This window comes from Polistes dominula, unplaced genomic scaffold, assembly GCF_049000335.1.
Source record: "Polistes dominula isolate Pdom_NZ unplaced genomic scaffold, Pdom_raw_medaka contig_31, whole genome shotgun sequence".
Taxonomy (NCBI): Eukaryota; Metazoa; Arthropoda; class Insecta; order Hymenoptera; family Vespidae; genus Polistes; species Polistes dominula.
The window spans coordinates 8357046-8373849 of NW_028300925.1; the positions used below are offsets into that span (position 1 = coordinate 8357046).

The 16804-nt window shown below is 29.2% G+C and overlaps 4 protein-coding genes across 11 annotated transcripts in view; 2 read left to right on the top strand and 2 right to left on the bottom strand.

Annotated features, from left to right (window-relative positions):
* Nucleotides 1–149: 149 nt before the first annotated feature.
* Nucleotides 150–4493, top strand: LOC107073822 (uncharacterized). Its single transcript, XM_089171205.1, has 8 exons — nt 150–457; nt 719–838; nt 894–974; nt 1176–1259; nt 1333–1467; nt 1548–2760; nt 2866–3283; nt 3392–4493. Exons 1-8 carry the CDS (start codon nt 403–405, stop codon nt 3623–3625), a joined length of 2340 nt encoding a protein of 779 aa, XP_089027331.1. The 5' UTR covers nt 150–402; the 3' UTR covers nt 3626–4493.
* On the top strand, nt 4302–7892 carry LOC107073824 (uncharacterized). The gene is made up of 6 exons (XM_015334556.2): nt 4302–4551; nt 5468–5593; nt 5662–5814; nt 5877–6759; nt 6833–7262; nt 7433–7892. Exons 1-6 carry the CDS (start codon nt 4500–4502, stop codon nt 7664–7666), a joined length of 1878 nt encoding a protein of 625 aa, XP_015190042.1. The 5' UTR covers nt 4302–4499; the 3' UTR covers nt 7667–7892.
* LOC107073825 (uncharacterized) lies at nt 7540–11555 on the bottom strand. Its single transcript, XM_089171204.1, has 8 exons — nt 11163–11555; nt 10628–10891; nt 10377–10538; nt 9044–10274; nt 8857–8957; nt 8660–8783; nt 8233–8568; nt 7540–8144 (listed from the first exon to the last, which is right to left on the bottom strand). The coding sequence occupies exons 1-8, from the start codon at nt 11208–11210 to the stop codon at nt 7885–7887; spliced, it is 2526 nt and encodes an 841-aa protein (XP_089027330.1). The 5' UTR covers nt 11211–11555; the 3' UTR covers nt 7540–7884.
* A 2390-nt stretch (nt 11556–13945) lies between these two features.
* Nucleotides 13946–16804, bottom strand: part of pnt (ETS transcription factor pointed) — a 96955-nt gene continuing 94096 nt past the window's right edge. For 5 of the 8 annotated variants that reach the window (XM_089171200.1, XM_089171198.1, XM_089171199.1 and 2 more), the window contains 4 exons: nt 16327–16641; nt 15717–16001; nt 15318–15630; nt 13946–15220 (listed from right to left, as the gene is read on the bottom strand). In XM_089171200.1, coding sequence (XP_089027326.1) covers nt 15157–15220; nt 15318–15630; nt 15717–16001; nt 16327–16641 — 977 coding nt within the window. In that variant the 3' untranslated portion in view covers nt 13946–15156. The remainder of the gene's footprint in view (nt 15221–15317; nt 15631–15716; nt 16002–16326; nt 16642–16804) is intronic. The other 3 variants (XM_015334814.2, XM_089171195.1, XM_089171196.1) reach the window with 2 other exon arrangements.

Here is a 16804-nt window from a genome sequence, read left to right on the forward strand (position 1 = left end):
TAGTTTATATGATAACAGTCGAAATAAACATTTCAATTATTGCACTTTGATACTTTAGACTTTGTTTTGGTTTATCTCCTATGACGTTATATTCATCAGCGTAGTATATTTGTAGTATTCAGTATACTTGATGTTGAACGCATGTGTTTGATATAACAGCCGGTTTAATGAGAAATCATCGTAATTTATAAAACATCATACATTATCTCTTGGGGGTCACAGATAAGAGAATTTTTATTTTCCTCATTTACATATAATTTCATTAATTCATAGAAATATATTTCTTAATACGGAATTTGATTTAAATAAGCGCGTCGCACAGTTTATTTGAAAGTCGGAATTAAACGAGATAGACCATTTTTAATAGTAATTTTAAACGTTGTCGTATGTTCTCGATTTACAATGACTTGGCTAAGGATACTTCTTTTACTCCTTCTTTTTGGATTCATAAACATAAGTTAGTATATTAATTTTTACAATTGTTTAATACTAAATTAGTACACATCCTAATATAATTCTAAAGTGTAAAATCAAATTTGTGCGTGTAAGTGGTCACATATATATATATATTAAATTATGCTTTTTCTATACATAAAAAGTGCTATTCGTTTATTAATATTTCTTATCTCGGTTATATTTACTAATGTTCAATATTAAGAGATAATTTTTATCATCTTATGTTATATTTTATTATACATATATTACATATTTTCAACAGGTTACACAAGTGCAAAAAGATTTTCTTTTTCACGTTCCGGCAGTAGTCGCTCATCATCGAGCCATCGAATTTCTAGGCCTTCATCTTCCTCCCATCCTTCAGGTGGGAGTCATCCTTCAGGTGGGAGTCATCCTTCAGGTGGGAGTCATCCTTCAGGGAAGAAATCATCCTTCAGGAGGAAATGCTCCAACTTCATTTGGTCATGAAAGTATTTCCTCGATAAATTCAAAACCTTTAAACACTGGACATACTGGAGGTATGTATTACATATAATAAATTAGAATATATTTTTATTAGTATAATATTATTTTATTTAACAAATATACAGTAAGATATAGTCGATTAAATGTACAGAGATCAAGACTTTTTTTAATCGGTGCCATAATTCCTTGTATACGCATTTTTAAACACCTTGTTGATGATTGATAAGTATATTACATACATATTAATATTCTAGGAAGTGCAGTTGTACATCCACAATCAAATAAAGATATCAATACTCCATTTTTACATGGCGAAGGAGGGGGCGCAAGCAAACCGAGTGAGTCACTCAAATTTTATGTATTTTTATTCTTTTTTATATTATTCTAAAATATTTCATTTTGATTTTTCAGAAACTGAGGTAAATTATCCAACTTCTAACATAGGTTTTAACACGAATGCAAAACCACCAATGCCTTATGCACCATCAGCTCCAAGTATACCAGTTCACGATTCAAAGCCCCTTCTTTCATCTGCACCACCCCATGGTAATATATATATGTATGTTTGTTTATACATGATAAAGAATAATTTATTAAATTATAATTCAATGCTTTATTTTTTTAAGCACCATCTTTTGGACCCCCTGGTACCCTTGGTAATCAAGGAACTGGAATTCCTATACATCAACCTCCAATTGGGTTTAAACCAAACATTTATCCTAACAATAATGCTCCAATTGGGTTTAAACCAGATGTTTATCCTAACAATAATGCTCCAATTGGTTTTAAACCAAATCTATATCCCAACAACAATCTCGGTTCACAACCTCCATACCCTCACAATCCTTCATATCCATCACATTCAATGTCTTATCCATCCATGTCTCACCCGAGTCAAATAGCTCCTCATTCTAATCCTGGAACTCCATTTATGCCACCGATGTCACCACCATTTGGTGGTCATTCAATAAGTTATCCGCAAGGACATAATTACCCACACCAACCTGGTATTCCACACTATCCAAATATGCAAACTGGTTATCCAATGAATAATCACTATGCACCTGGAGGTGGTTATGTGCCTAGCGGTGGTTATGCACCTGGACCTGTTCACTATCCTCAACAACAAGGACAATATCTTGCTCAACCTGCAGCACAGCCCTACATACCAGGACAAACAGTATTAATGATTCCAGGCCAACAAAGTAGCGGCAGAGGTTTTGGTGATATGATTAAGGAAGCTTTGGTATTTTCAACTATCAATGCAGGTGTAAATAGGCTGATCAATCCTCATCATCATTACGAGTCTAGACCAAGTATCGAAAGTGCGGCTAATAGCAATCCTGGTACAACAACGCATATAACTTACAACAATCAGTACTTTAACAATTATCCTGGTAATGGAACGGGTGAGCTAGTGAACCCACAAAATATGGGTTCTCCTTTAAATCCAGTGTATAATCCTACTGGATCAAATCCACAACAAAGTCCAGCTATACCGATGGCTAACTCCGGAGTTTACTATCCACCATCTAACATTCCAAGTACATCGGATGGAAATAATGCGAGATTACCGAATCAATTAGCTCCAACTGGTAATTTGACGGGTATGAAAAATGATGAAAATGTTTACGTTCAAGGAAATGATTTTAAGAAGCAAGTAAATAATTCAATTAATAATACAGCTGATGTATATCAATATTACATTAGCGATAATGATTTATACAAAATATCGGAAGAATTATTTGCCCAAGAAGAAGATAATGTAAATAAATATATAGTAATGAATCTACAAGCTCGTTCTACATCTAGTAACATAACAGATGTTGCTGAAAGACCGTAATTATCTCTGCTCTTTTTATATAATCATTTATATAACAACATTATCATAAAATTACAATGATTTTGATCGCACAATATATATATGAAATTTTCTTTTCACAGATTACTCTATGTACAATCAGACGCGTACAATATTCTAACGATCAAACATATGCGCATGTTATATGATAATTATGAACGTAATGCAAGCAAAAGGGAAATAAGAACTTTCGAAAAACGTATGGAGGAAAATCTTTTCCTCGATACTATCTTGAATACTAATGTTATGCATACAGCAATGAAGTGGTTATCATCGCGTAGCTTTATCGATCCAGACGATTTCGAAAGAAAAGATGTCCTACGTCATATTTGGTTCACCCAATTTAGTGGCACCTCCTCAGGATTTGAACGCGTCTTTGCATCAGAAATTTATGGTGGTACCGATATTTTAGGTATTCAAGATTGGATCTACTTCGATTATGAAGAATCATCCAAAACGATCAATTATATGGGATATACTGATAAAGTGGATCTTGGAAACGTATGCATGAAAATAATTAAATATTTTGTTATATTATTTTTTAGTCTTTGAATTATAAATTTAGAATTATTCAAATTCAATGAATTTTATTATTTTTAATGATTTCAGAAAGCTTCACTTGTAAAATTACATCTAAAAATGGACGGTATCATCAGACCAAACGTTACGATATTCGTAGGTACAACGCCGGAACTTGAAATGTCTTTATACACGATATGTTTCTATGCTAGACCAAATAATCTTTGTCCGGTATCACTTGGTAATACCAAATTCAATATTTATACTCATGCCTTCAGATATTATGGGAAAGATCTTATTGATCTTGCTCTGCCAATCTTTTAATTCGATTTATTTCGCCCCGATTTTTAAATAATATTATAAAAATAAGCTACATATTTATAAGATATATGATATGTAAATAAATAAGATATTAAATATTACAAATAACTGAACGAATAGAAAATAGAATAAAATAATTAATTGTAATAACTTAATTTCAATTTTATACTTTCGTTCGTATATATAATGATTTAAATAATAAATAAAAAACAATATTTTATCATAAAAAATGAATCAACAATTCTATTTACTTAATTCTCTTAAGAAAAGTTCATACGTGAGCAAGTAATAATCTTCCAAATGTTTTCTTCTAGCGTGACAACAGCAAACGGCCAAGATTTAATTTTGTCTGAAAAATATAAAAAAAGAAAACCGTTTATTTTTCATATATAGAATTATGTTTCAGGATACTCATTCAGTTTCAAATTAATACAGCTTTTTAATAAGAGAGAGATTAAGTTTTTCTTGAAGAGAGAAAAAATAATCCTATTCAATTTAATGATCAACTTCGTTGCACACGTAGTAATTTCATTAGCGAGATCTCGCCGTAAAGGGATCCCCACTCCTTTCAGATTACCTAGAAGTGATCAATGAAAAGAGAAAGCCCACGAGAATGACTCAATGCCGACGAGTTGTATCTGCTGTTAAATTGAGCCCAGCATTTATTGCGCTACGAACTGTGAAATACGGTAGTAGCACCTCGACGTGCTAACAGTGAAATAGTTCCAAGTATCTTCAATAGATTTCTTTGTTTTTCTTTGTTTTTATATTTTTTCTCTTTCTTTCTCTCTCTCTCTCTCTCTCTCCCTCATCTTAAATCAGTTATTGTCTTAAAATACAAACACAAGATCATTTGACCAGGATTTAAAAAGTGATTATGATTATCAGGAAGACCTTGATCATTTTGATCGCTATTTTTCTCATTTTTGGTGAGCATAAATATATATATAAATATTAGAATTTTAAAACTTTTTCTACATTTAATAAAAATTAAGAATCTGTTTAATATAATGATGTAATAATGTCTGAAAAATAAGATAGTATGAGTCATAAAGTTGTTTGGAAAATTTATGATGATGTGAATAATTATGTAGTTATTTGTGAAAAATGATGCAATCGAAAAATTGTAGTTTATACTTAAAAAAAACAAGACACTTTAAAAGTGTTATTGTTGGTTTTATACGTGTGAAATATAATATTATGAATGTGATAGAAATTTATTAAGTTAAGATGCAGTAAAGATAAATCTATTTATTCGAATATTGTACCACTTTTATTTTTGATACATTAAGTATTCGCGAAAGTTTAGATCGTATACTTTCTAAACAAAGAATTTGAAAGTATTCATAGCTGCGTCGAAATTTTTTATTATGTTTCTTACGTACCGATCAAAAAAAGTTTCCTTTAAATATTATTGTCTATTTAATGAAATAAAAATGAACGTTTAATAATAAAAATATAAATAATTGTTCAAGGCTGAAACAAAATGGATATATAAGCAAATATGATAGAAGAAGTATCATGATGCAAATTATTCTTGATAGCATTATTATTCAATTGTCAGCATTCTACTTTAATTGAAAAACACGCATGCGCTAAGAAGAGCAAGTTCTTTCGTTATTTCGTTAATTTAGTTAAATTCTTTGAAATGTATAGATATATCAGTCAAATACGTAATAGATAGTAGTGCATGCATCAGTGCATGAATGTAAGTAACATGATTTATCTCTATCACATAAATTACTAAAGTGTCTAGATTTAATATTATTACTACAATAGAGAAGTAAGTAGCATAAAGGGGAATTTATCTATACTACTATATAATTATAATAATTGTCTTAACAGCTACTGGAGAAGCTCGAAAGACCGGTGGCGGTGGTCGTAAAAGTAGTGGAGGATGGGGTTGGGGATCACGTTCGTCAAGGACAACATCTAAACCACCCTACAGTAGACCTCAAAATACTGAACATGGTATGTTACTCTAGTTATTTCAATGATTACATGTGTAACTAATAGAACTTTGATATTCTTTTTCCAAGGTTCAACTCCAAATAAAATAGGATGGAATGTTCCAGACTCAAATAGACAGGCCAGCAGCAATACGGCGTCAAAACCGTCAGCTCCAGCTTTAGATCATAACATTGCTTCCAAAACTAGTGCAACTTCTTTGCAATCAGGATATAATCCTTCTGGTAAATTTCTTTCAAGTAATTTTACTTGCGGTATAAAATAATCATCTTTTTAATGATCACAGGTGGATATCCTCGTCAGAGTCAACCAATTGGTTCTCAACAAAATGCACACAATCCTTATAATGCTGGATACAATCCGTCGGCTAGTCAAGGCTACAATCCTTCAGTCGGTGGCTATAATCATGGCTATCCAGGCCAAGGTCAATCTTATAGTTCACCTCATATGGGACAGCCTTATAATCCAATGGGTAGCGGATACAATTCAGCACACGGTCAGCCTTTTAATCCGTCTTATGGTCAATCCTATAGTCCTTCGTTTGGACAAGCACCACAACAAACTATTCTCTTGCCATCCTCGCAACCATACAAGCCAGGTATCGGACAAATTGCGAAAGAAGCTTTCGTCTTCGCTGGAGTCAGTGCAGGTGTAAATGCAGCAGTGAGCAGAATTCTCCCAGGTGGAATTTATGGACATAGCGGCGGTGGCGGTAGTAGTAGTGGTAGTGCAGGCACTCCTGTTGCTTCTAATACTCAAATCACTTATAATAATTATTATAACAATCAATCTGCTCCAATCCCTGATGCCAACGCGGGAGCGGCGCAACCTGCAGCTCAACCTGCTTCAGGTCAACCTGCTGCAAGTCCTCCTGCTCCAAATGGAGCTGCTGTACTACCGGAAGAACCTCCTACTGTTCAACCATTACAAAATACTGAAACTAATGCAAATAGCAATGCTTCTCCTGGAGCTGATAAACCCAATACTCAAAATTCTCCGGGATCCAGCAATAATCCTAATCCACTCGGTTTTGTGACCTCTGATGATGATATTAAAAAATTGTCTGAAGAATTATTTAATAAAGATACAAATAATGCGTTCAAATATATTACCATTAAACTACAGGGCCAAAAGAAAGACGACAGTGTTACAGATGACGCCAGTGATCCGTAAGTGTGATCTCTTTTTTATAAATATATTACTCAATAATTTCTTTTAAGGTAAATATTTTTTTTTTAATAGATTGTTGGATGTTAAACCAGAAGCTTATGAAATACCAACGATCAAATCTGTTATTGGTCTTTATGATGATTATGAGTTGGACGTTAAAGTGAAAGAAAATCTTACGCCTGAGAGACGTAAAAAGGAATCTGAATTTCTTGATAAATTATTAGAAACCGATATTATGCAAAATGCAATGAAATTCTTAGCAAACAAAGGATATATACCCGATGATCCATATGAATTCAAGGACACGTTAAAACGCATATGGTTCTCACAGTTTAAACGAATAGACGGAGATGCATCAAGTTCCGGCTTTGAAACAGTTTTCTTAGCAGAACAATTTGATTCTGATATAATTGGTTTACATAACTGGATCTATTATGCTATGAAAGAGGCTGAGAAAAAGATTGATTATCTTGGATATATTAAAGAAATAACGTTTGGAGATGTAAGTATTAACATTGTTTAAATTTATGTATCTCTATTTATGTATTACTTTATTAATTATAAATTAATTTTTCTTTCTAAACCGTTTATGATGAGATCCATGAAACTATTTGAAAATTTAATTTATTTGATCACACACTTACATACATATTTGTATAAAACTTTTTACAGAAGGCAGCTGTACTCAAAATACGTTCTAAATTAAATGGCTTTGTTCAACCGGTGACTTCCATATTTGTTGGAACATCACCAGAGTTAGAGATGGCACTTTATACGGTTTGTTTCTTTACGCGTCCAAATACTGCTTGTCCTGTTTCTTTTGGTGGAACTAATTTCATAATTATTGCAAACAGAGTAAATTACTTTGGTAAAGATATATTAGTCGCTGCATTTCCAGAAATCTAATTTCTAAAATTTATATTTCTTTTAATGAAATATTGCATATCTATATTATCAAAGATAATTTCTTTTTAAGTTTTCTAAAAATATAATCTTATTTACATATTATATTTCATATCCTTAATTCTGCAGGAATGTGAAAAGAACTTGCTTTTTAACTATTCTTAATAAGTATTAAAACATTTATAATACAAATTTGTATAATCAAATAAAACAATTATGAGTCAACATATATTAGTATTACGCTTTAAACATAATAAATATTTCCATCTATTTAGGAAAAAAATGTATAATATGTATAAAAGAAAAAGTGAGCCTACCTTCATATTTTTAAAATATCTTCTTCTTAATTCTGAAAGTTCTATTATAGGTATTATCGATGGTCTTCCATGTGCACATCGAGTTGGAGATTTTGTAGTTTTTAAATCATTGAAAAGTTCTATGCATTCTTGTACAGATAACGATTGACCAAATTTTATAGCACCTAAGAAGATATAACAGAATAATTTCTATAAATTACATTTTTTAGGTCACCTTTTCTAAGATTACCAATTTGTACAAATAATAATTACCATGACATGCTTCCATTGATACAGCATTGTGAATAGATAAAGGTAAAATGTTGATACCATTTCCATTCGTAATATTATTCGCAATTTCATTTAGCAAATTCTGGATTGTGGTTATTAATTTTACGTCATTGTAACATTGTTTCTTAGTTGTAAAACATTTTGGTATACTATATATGCTTAAAGTATTTTCATTAATTGCAGTTAATTTGATTCCATATTTATCTAATAACTTTTTGTTCGAGAGAAGTAATGTACACGTATGCATTTTCACTTCTATTGTTATTGGAATTAGCAATTTTTTAGTTAGGAAATTGTTATGATCAGATGTTTTGTAACCTGTATAAATAAATATAATTGCAAATTAACAAATAATACATTCTAATATTCATTCTATAAAATTAAACTAATCAATAATGTGCAATAATACCGTTAAGTAAATTTTCATATCTTATTCTTTCATGAATAGCATGTTGATCCATCATTAGCAATAATTCTACATTATCATAAATCATTAAGGCAGCTATTAATTGATTATTAACTTGATTTAATATCTAAATAAAATGATGATAATTAACATTACTTCTCTACACCGATATTATCCATATTTCTATGATCATTTATTACCTTTGTAAATTCTAATGCAGTCCTTTGTAATTTAAATTCATAGAAATTTTGTGTAAATGCACATGGATGTATATCTATATCTTGTGGTTGTTTTCTATTTTCTATTGAATATATACAATTAACAAACTACATATATTAATAATAAAAATATAAAATGAAAAAATAGAAGAATTATGTTGAACTATACCTTGATAATTACATGTTAATTCGTTAAAAAGTATGCTTGTATCAATGTTATCAAACGAAGGTGTTTTTATTAATTTAATTGTTCTAAATTGTGCAAGATTATTTAACTTTTGCGGAAGAAAGTCAAAAACTTTATAATATTTCTCAATACTTTTATTTTTCTTATTTAATTTGGATAGAGAAGTGTGCTTTTCTACTTCATTATTTTTCACTTCATTTGTATGATAACTCCAATCAGACCACTCAAAAAGAGAACAATTATAATCTTCTACATAATCTACTTTTTTTTCTATGCTATTTTCTTGTTTTGTCGACAATGTTTGGACTGCGTTGACTGTAGTTTTAACTGAACTTGGATTTACGTAATTGATATATTCTTTTGTATTACAATTCTTAGATATGTTAAAAGTAATATTCTTTTCAAAGGAACGTTGATTACGATTGCTATCAACATTTTGTAATTTTGGTCTCTTTATGGCAAAAGTACCAGTCTTCAAATGTTCTTCATTAATTATATAATTTTCTATAGAATTTCTTTCCCTTATACTTTCGTAGGGGAAAATCCCAAATCTGGTAAAAAAAACTGTCATGGGATTATGATTAATATTAGTATTAAATAAAATAGATCTTTTAATTTTATTAATATTTTTTAAATGATCTTCTTCATAGATAAATAAAGGTAAATCATTTTGTACCTCATAGATTGTAGATGTATCAGGTTGTATTGGTTTTTTTTTGCAAATTTCGAAATAATCAAATAATTGCTTTTTGACAGTTTTAAGTGTAAAAAGATCTCTTATATATAGGTTAATGCTGTTTATAACTTCATGTATTTTGTCTGACTTATAAATTATTATATTTTTTTTTAGATCAAAAGAAATATCCATTAACGGACAATTAATAAAAAGCAATAAAAATATATTTTCACTTGTCAATTTTGTTTTGAAAAGGTAATAATAATTTTGGATGAAATAACTCAGAATTTTGTCTACAAAATTATGACAATAAACTGGTTTATTATTTAAGTAAATGTAGTGCATTTTTTTTACTTTTTTTTTAATAAATCCAATGTAACCATGGTATTGAATAGATAATGAATTAATACGAGGTATGATCCATGTATATTCCAGATAAATATATTTTCCATATATATTTTGGAATGTTTGGAAAGAATTTGTGTTTTTTTCAATTTTTAAATGACAATATGTTTCGTCATTAATTATGAAAGTAATCTATTGAAATAGCGACAGAAAAATGGGATACCTATTTATTGGTCAAGTACAATGGGCCAAAACATAATTTTGGTATAATCTAATAGTGGAATAGTTTATTACCTGAGGATTATTTAAAGAAACGTTTGCAATTAGAAGGCATATTAAATACATGATTTTTTTGTGACCTTCCGAAGACATAATATAATTATATAAAGTCAATGTTGTGCCATATATTGATCGATCTATTTCATCTCTTAACATAATTATTTCCTTCTCAAAGATCTGACAGAGAAAAGGTTTACGTTATATTTATATAAATAATATAAATTATAAAATCTTTAATAATATTCAACTAAATTGTTACAATTTACCTTTGTATATGTTCCCTCAAAACTCTCACATTTAGATGTAAGCAAAATAGGATAAAATTGCTTAAATGCAATTTTCAAATTATGGTGTCTTAATCTTATAAAAGAAGACGAATTTTGAGTATTATTAGTCAATTCATTCTCATGTAAATCTGGAAAGTTGGGTACAAATAATCCTATACCATTATCTATTATCTGAATGCGTCTTTCTATCTTATCAAGTTTTAAACATATGTGTGTTGCTTTTTCATTTATTGAGTCCAAAACCTAAATTTATCAATACATAGTAGTTTTAATGCAAAAGCATAACTGTTCGTTCATCTTTACTACTATTTATCTATTAATTTTTTCTAATAAATTTTCAATAAAATATACATAAAATTCCAATATTGTACAATACAAATGTTAGAGGAGATATAAGGAACAAAATCAAAATTTGTTTACAATTGTTTCAAATATTATAATAGTATATCTATCTAATTATTGAAATTGTTACAAGCAAAGAAAACAAAGAAATGAACAAAAGATGCATACGTACCAATGGGAAAACGTGTACTGGATCGGTTGCAATTGCTATCATTTCCATGTTTCTTCACCTTGTCTGAGTGATTAGAAATAATTAAGAATATGTGTGTGTGATTAACACTTTTTAAAATAATTATAATTAGATTTTGGTAATGAAGAGATCTAATTAATACGCAACACCATTTATGGAAACGTAAAGACTAAGATTGTCTTCTGTTTTTCCTTAGGAATATTTTTCAAGTTCCAAAGTTCGTATTAAAAAACTAATTCTTATTCGTTTGTTTCATTTAATTAAAAAAATATATAGTCAATGAAATTAAAGATATATAATAGTAATTAAAAGTGCTTTTTTTCTGTATATAAAAATCAAAGTAAACATAATCAATGAAAATCAGTAATGTTTTTTTTTGTATTTAAAAATAAAAATAACTAGACATTTTTTATATCTGTGAAAACAAAAAACCAGAACTACTTAGCCAATTAGCATGTTCGGTGATATTTGAATAATTTTACTTTATCCGTATCACAGAGTAAAAAAGAATTGTAAAATTTATTCTTAAAACATTTTTTCTTTATATATTTTTATGTATATATGTTTATCCGGTCATATATATATTTATATATATATATATGATAACAATCGAAGATGTACATTATGTAGATTTTCGTTAATTTTACAAATTTGGAAAAATTGTCGTCAGTAAATATAGGCACTGAAAAAATTACAATCGCTTAAATATATCTAATTATCAATAAATTTATATATATATAGTAGTGAGCAACCTATAATAAATAATAATTATAATAATTATAAAAATTAATTATTATTGTTGTTGTAGTTGCTGTTTACACATGTGTCTCTAAAACATTCGCAATTATTAATAGAAAAATTGCCGAAATATGTCAACTAAGTAAATTAATTAATTATAACAAAATTTTGATACGCATTGAAAATTTGATATACTGTATATTACAGTTGATTAGAAAAACCACATTTCGTTTATAACCATATGCATGATTTAGTTCCATTACTATATGCAAAAATTTGATAAAAATTGATCTTATAATAGACAAGAGATCAATATAATATACGATACGATTAGAAGTTTATATTACATAAATTCTACATTCGATAAAAAAGAACTAAAGTTATTGCTATATAAATTGGGTAAAAAAATGATAATCTTTTATAAGACTGGTTCAATGTTAATGCCAAAATCAAATGTTTCCTAAATCATATTTTAATCTTTCCATATAATTTGCGAGTTATGTTTCATTACAAAAAAAAAAAAAAATAGAAAAAAATCACACGTTCCAATTGTATGACATTCGTCGATGAATTAAGTTATTTATTTTACATGTGTCTTATTACCGGTGTTCTTTAAAGAATGCTAAAAAAGTGTAATGTACAATAGACACACTATGCTTAAATTATTGTCAATTGAAAACTAAGAAAATTTAGTGAACAAGTACAATAAATAGTTTATCATTATGTACAAAATTTGTTCTTCGTCCAGAGAAGAATAAAAAATAAGAGCATACGTCTTTCTTATACAAGATATAATATAACCATTATGGTATCATTTTTTAAAACAAATTAGAGACTTTTTCTTTTTCTTTTTTATTTACTACTTACGAAATGCAAACAGATATTTATAAACTATAAGAATCGTTGCAGTCACACATATTTTTTTTAAATATAATATAATCTGTACAACATTATTTGATATAAATTTTACTGATGTATAATAAAACAATGAATGAAATAAAGTATTTGAAATGATCATCGTATGTACGTACATGTATGTATATAATAATTCAAAAATTATCAACAAGTGTTATATAAAAGTTATGGCAGGTACCATAAGGTTATATTAGTTATTTTAATTACATCAATTATGAAAGCATATGCTATAACACAGACAAAGATTATATGTATCGTATATATATGGTTTTATGTTACTATTGAAATTAAAACAGACATATTTGGCGCACAAAAATTGTCCTTTTTATGCCTGATTTTTGTAATGTATCAGTAACATCATCGTAAAATAATTTCAATTTTTATGACACGTGTGTGTATGTATGCTTGTATGTATTAAAGATAATAGTGAAAATTTCATTTCAAAAAATATATTAAAGTCATTATAAAATTTTCTTTTACTGTATCGCTTTCATTGCATTAACAGGAAATTACAATCTATAATAGATATTCTTATAAAGTAACATATCAACGGTATAATCTTTCTATCTATTATATTTAAGAAAAAGAAAAGTAAAACGAAAATAAAAAGAAAACAAGATTCATTCTTTTCAAATGAAATTGAGCGTTAATCATCTAACGATCTTTATTGCAAATAAAAAATATGTAGATTCTTTCCTGTGTCTACTACAAGTCGAGCATTTAATTAGAAGATAATTAAATGATACAAGGTATATAAATGTTTTATATATTCGAGAAAGGCGAGCTTGCAGAATAATAATCTTAAAATAATTTTCGATTGTTTGTTTATCGATATAAAATGTAAAAAAAAAAAAAAAACGGAATCAAATTAGAGAAGAGCTCGCTGTAGTTATCTTTTCAATTTGGAGAGTTATCGTAGTAAAATTATAGTAATAATAACCAATCACATATCGTGTCATTTATTAACGAGATATATAAACACACGAATAAGATGAAGTTATATAAATAATTTAGAGGCATCGAATAGACGATGTCCTTAGTGCTTATAAATCATGTAACATGAAAAAATTTATATATATATATATATTTTTTTAATATATATATATATATATATATATATATATATATATATATATATGTATATATATATTTATATATAAAGGTGTGTTTGTGTATGTGTGTGCGCGTGAGTGTATGGGGGTGTGTATATATAGAGTTATATGTAATTCATGTATGTATGTACACAGAGCATCTACAATGCCCTGAAAAAGTGATAGACACCAGTATCTCATTAGATGTCGTTAGACACATTCGAAGATTCTCACGCACATTATTTTCTACACTGTTACACGGTACAATTATATCTGAAAGTTCTTGAAATTTTTATTGTATGCATGCGTATGCATTAACGTATGTATATATGTATGCGGATTTTTAAAACTTTTGTCATTAATGCATATATACGTGAAGACACATATGCGCGCATTACATATGTATACATACATATGTATAAAATATATTGAGTTATATTCTTATAAATAATATATCATCTAAATTATGACGCTTCGGCAAATTATATAATCACTTAAAGAAGAATTTCACAATTTAGTTTATTAAACCTTAGGCACCAATGGTATGCAGACCCTGTCTTTGGTACGCGTGCGACCGAATCATTATTAATATTTTATCTAAAAAACAGAGGGTACGCAGGAGAACAATGATCTTCAATAATTCTTTTTTCAACGATTGTTTGTCGTTTACTTTTATTGTTTAAATCTTTCCAAGTGTTTTGTTATTTTTTTGTTTTTTTTTTTGTGTGTGCGGGTTTTTTGCGTTAGTTTTTATTTTTCTTTAATAAGTCAAACACACACATACATAAATACATGGGGAGAAGGGGTCGATTCTAGATCAAGGAGATAACAAAATATTTCTGATACAGAATCTGCCCTAGTGGTGTATCCCACTCACCTAGGAAGAAGTTGACAATTTAGTCATTTAAACTTTAGGCACCAATGGTATGCAGACCCTGTGTCTTTGGTACATGCGACCGAATAGATATCATTTCGTTTAAAACAAAAGGATACACAGAACAATAGTCTTCTGCAATTTCAACAATTTTTTTACTTATACTCTTTCTCTTTCTCTTTCTCTATCTCTATCTCGTGCGTTAACTCCTTTATCTCTTTTCTTTATTATTTTTATATCATTATTTTATGTTATTTTCTTTTTCTTGTTAAACTCTCTTGCACGATGCCGTAAAAATTAGTTATATTCGTTTATATCAGTAACATTGTCCTAAAACAACACATTCATTATAGAAAGCTCAGTCTTCTTCCTTCTTTTCCGGTTTCAAGTCCACCATTGCATGGAGTTGCTCTGGATTACATCTGTAAGGAAATAATTAACTTTATTTAATACAATATATATTATAATATATATATCAATAATAACATTGACATATTAAAATACAAATGCATCACATACCCAAGTAAATTTTGTAAGTCACAGACGAAACGGTACACGTAACGCTTGCCAGCGGTCTTATGTATAATATTTTTATCATAATAGTACCGTAGACCGCGGCTTAATTTTTCGTAATTCATTTTAGGCTTATTCTTTCTAACACCCCAACGTCGTGCCACTTCATCGGGATCCGTAAGTTTGAATTCCCAACCATCTCCCGTCCATGAGATGAAACTCTGACATGATTTATTGGTCAGAAGTTCCAATAAAAATTGCCAGAGTTGTATTGGTCCTGAACCTGTGAAATATGGACCACCACCTGCACAATTATCACCTATATTTCTATTCAGTTGTCCTATGTCATTTAGTTTATTATTATTTGTATTAGTTATCATAATGTATTGTGTAGTAGATGCTTACCGGTATAACTAGCTGCGATCATTGCACTCTGCAGGAGAGGCTTTTGATCGGCGTTATTACCAATGGAAGGTGGATGATGTGCACCAGATGAATCTCGCGAGCCAAGACTCGCGATGAACGCTGGATGATGAGAAAGATGTTCACTGATAGGTGCAACACCCCATTGTTCACTTCCAACACCAGCAGCACCAGTTGCTGTGTTTCCACTCCCAGGAACCGTTTGAAATGGTGTCGCATCGTATTGACTGTATCCACCGCTTTCACTATATCCTTCATGATATCTCGCTGAAAAATATAACGTAAGTATAATTTTACGATATCTAAATTATCACTATTGAATTAAAGATATTCAAAATAGATCATTATCCTGCCGTTTGATTTTACCGGGAAAATTTTCAAATTGATGCATAAACGTGTCACCTGATACGAGAGTTCACATTTTATAAATCTCATTTCTAGATTCTCTCTTTTTAAGATTATTTTATTTAGATTATATAGAAGAATTCAATTGAATAATTGTTATGCAACCGAATTATTGAATTTTATTAAAATTTAATCAGTTGTTTTGATTACGATCAATATTTAAGATCAATGAAGTAATTCGTAATACCTCGAGGATAATTTTTAAATGGCGATGGTTGATACTTCGGCTCGAGGTGGATACCACTGGTACTGTAAAATTCTGGCGAACTATCCAGATTATAGGTATGAGGAGCTTGATGGTCCTGCGATAAACCGTGATAATCAGAGGCTTCGTCATATCCAGAATAATGCGCAGGAGTAATGTAGTCTTCTGTCGTCCCGGTATTGTTAACCCTAAGCTCACTCTCATTGGTCCCCGTTGCACCGAGATCACCGCCACTGGCCAATCCGCCGGTTCCTCCTTGTAAGTGTTCCGCCGCTATATGGTGGCTGCTATAGTTCGCTATAAAATTTTGCAAAATTAAATCGATCTTTTATTTTATTTTACTTTACTTTATAATTATATTTCTTTTATCGAATATTTCAAGCTAACTATGTAACTATGATTTGAAAATAAAATTAATTATTTAGATATATATTACTTGTGAAGATAAAAGATTAAAATT

What these genes read in the sequence shown, in the direction of transcription:
- LOC107073822 (XM_089171205.1), top strand. Translation starts at nt 403, where the DNA reads ATGACTTGGCTAAGGATACTTCTTTTACTCCTTCTTTTTGGATTCATA. An exon ending in AGGTGGGAGTCATCCTTCAG is followed by an intron (nt 839 to 893) that starts GTGGGAGTCATC and finishes ATCATCCTTCAG; the next exon opens with GAGGAAATGCTCCAACTTCA. An exon ending in ATAAAGTGGATCTTGGAAAC is followed by an intron (nt 3,284 to 3,391) that starts GTATGCATGAAA and finishes TAATGATTTCAG; the next exon opens with AAAGCTTCACTTGTAAAATT.
- LOC107073824 (XM_015334556.2), top strand. Translation starts at nt 4,500, where the DNA reads ATGATTATCAGGAAGACCTTGATCATTTTGATCGCTATTTTTCTCATT. An exon ending in CGCTATTTTTCTCATTTTTG is followed by an intron (nt 4,552 to 5,467) that starts GTGAGCATAAAT and finishes TTGTCTTAACAG; the next exon opens with CTACTGGAGAAGCTCGAAAG. An exon ending in ACAGATGACGCCAGTGATCC is followed by an intron (nt 6,760 to 6,832) that starts GTAAGTGTGATC and finishes TTTTTTTAATAG; the next exon opens with ATTGTTGGATGTTAAACCAG.
- LOC107073825 (XM_089171204.1), bottom strand. Translation starts at nt 11,210, where the DNA reads ATGGAAATGATAGCAATTGCAACCGATCCAGTACACGTTTTCCCATTG. An exon ending in CAGTACACGTTTTCCCATTG is followed by an intron (nt 10,892 to 11,162) that starts GTACGTATGCAT and finishes TGATAAATTTAG; the next exon opens with GTTTTGGACTCAATAAATGA. An exon ending in ATTAACATGTAATTATCAAG is followed by an intron (nt 8,958 to 9,043) that starts GTATAGTTCAAC and finishes TATATTCAATAG; the next exon opens with AAAATAGAAAACAACCACAA.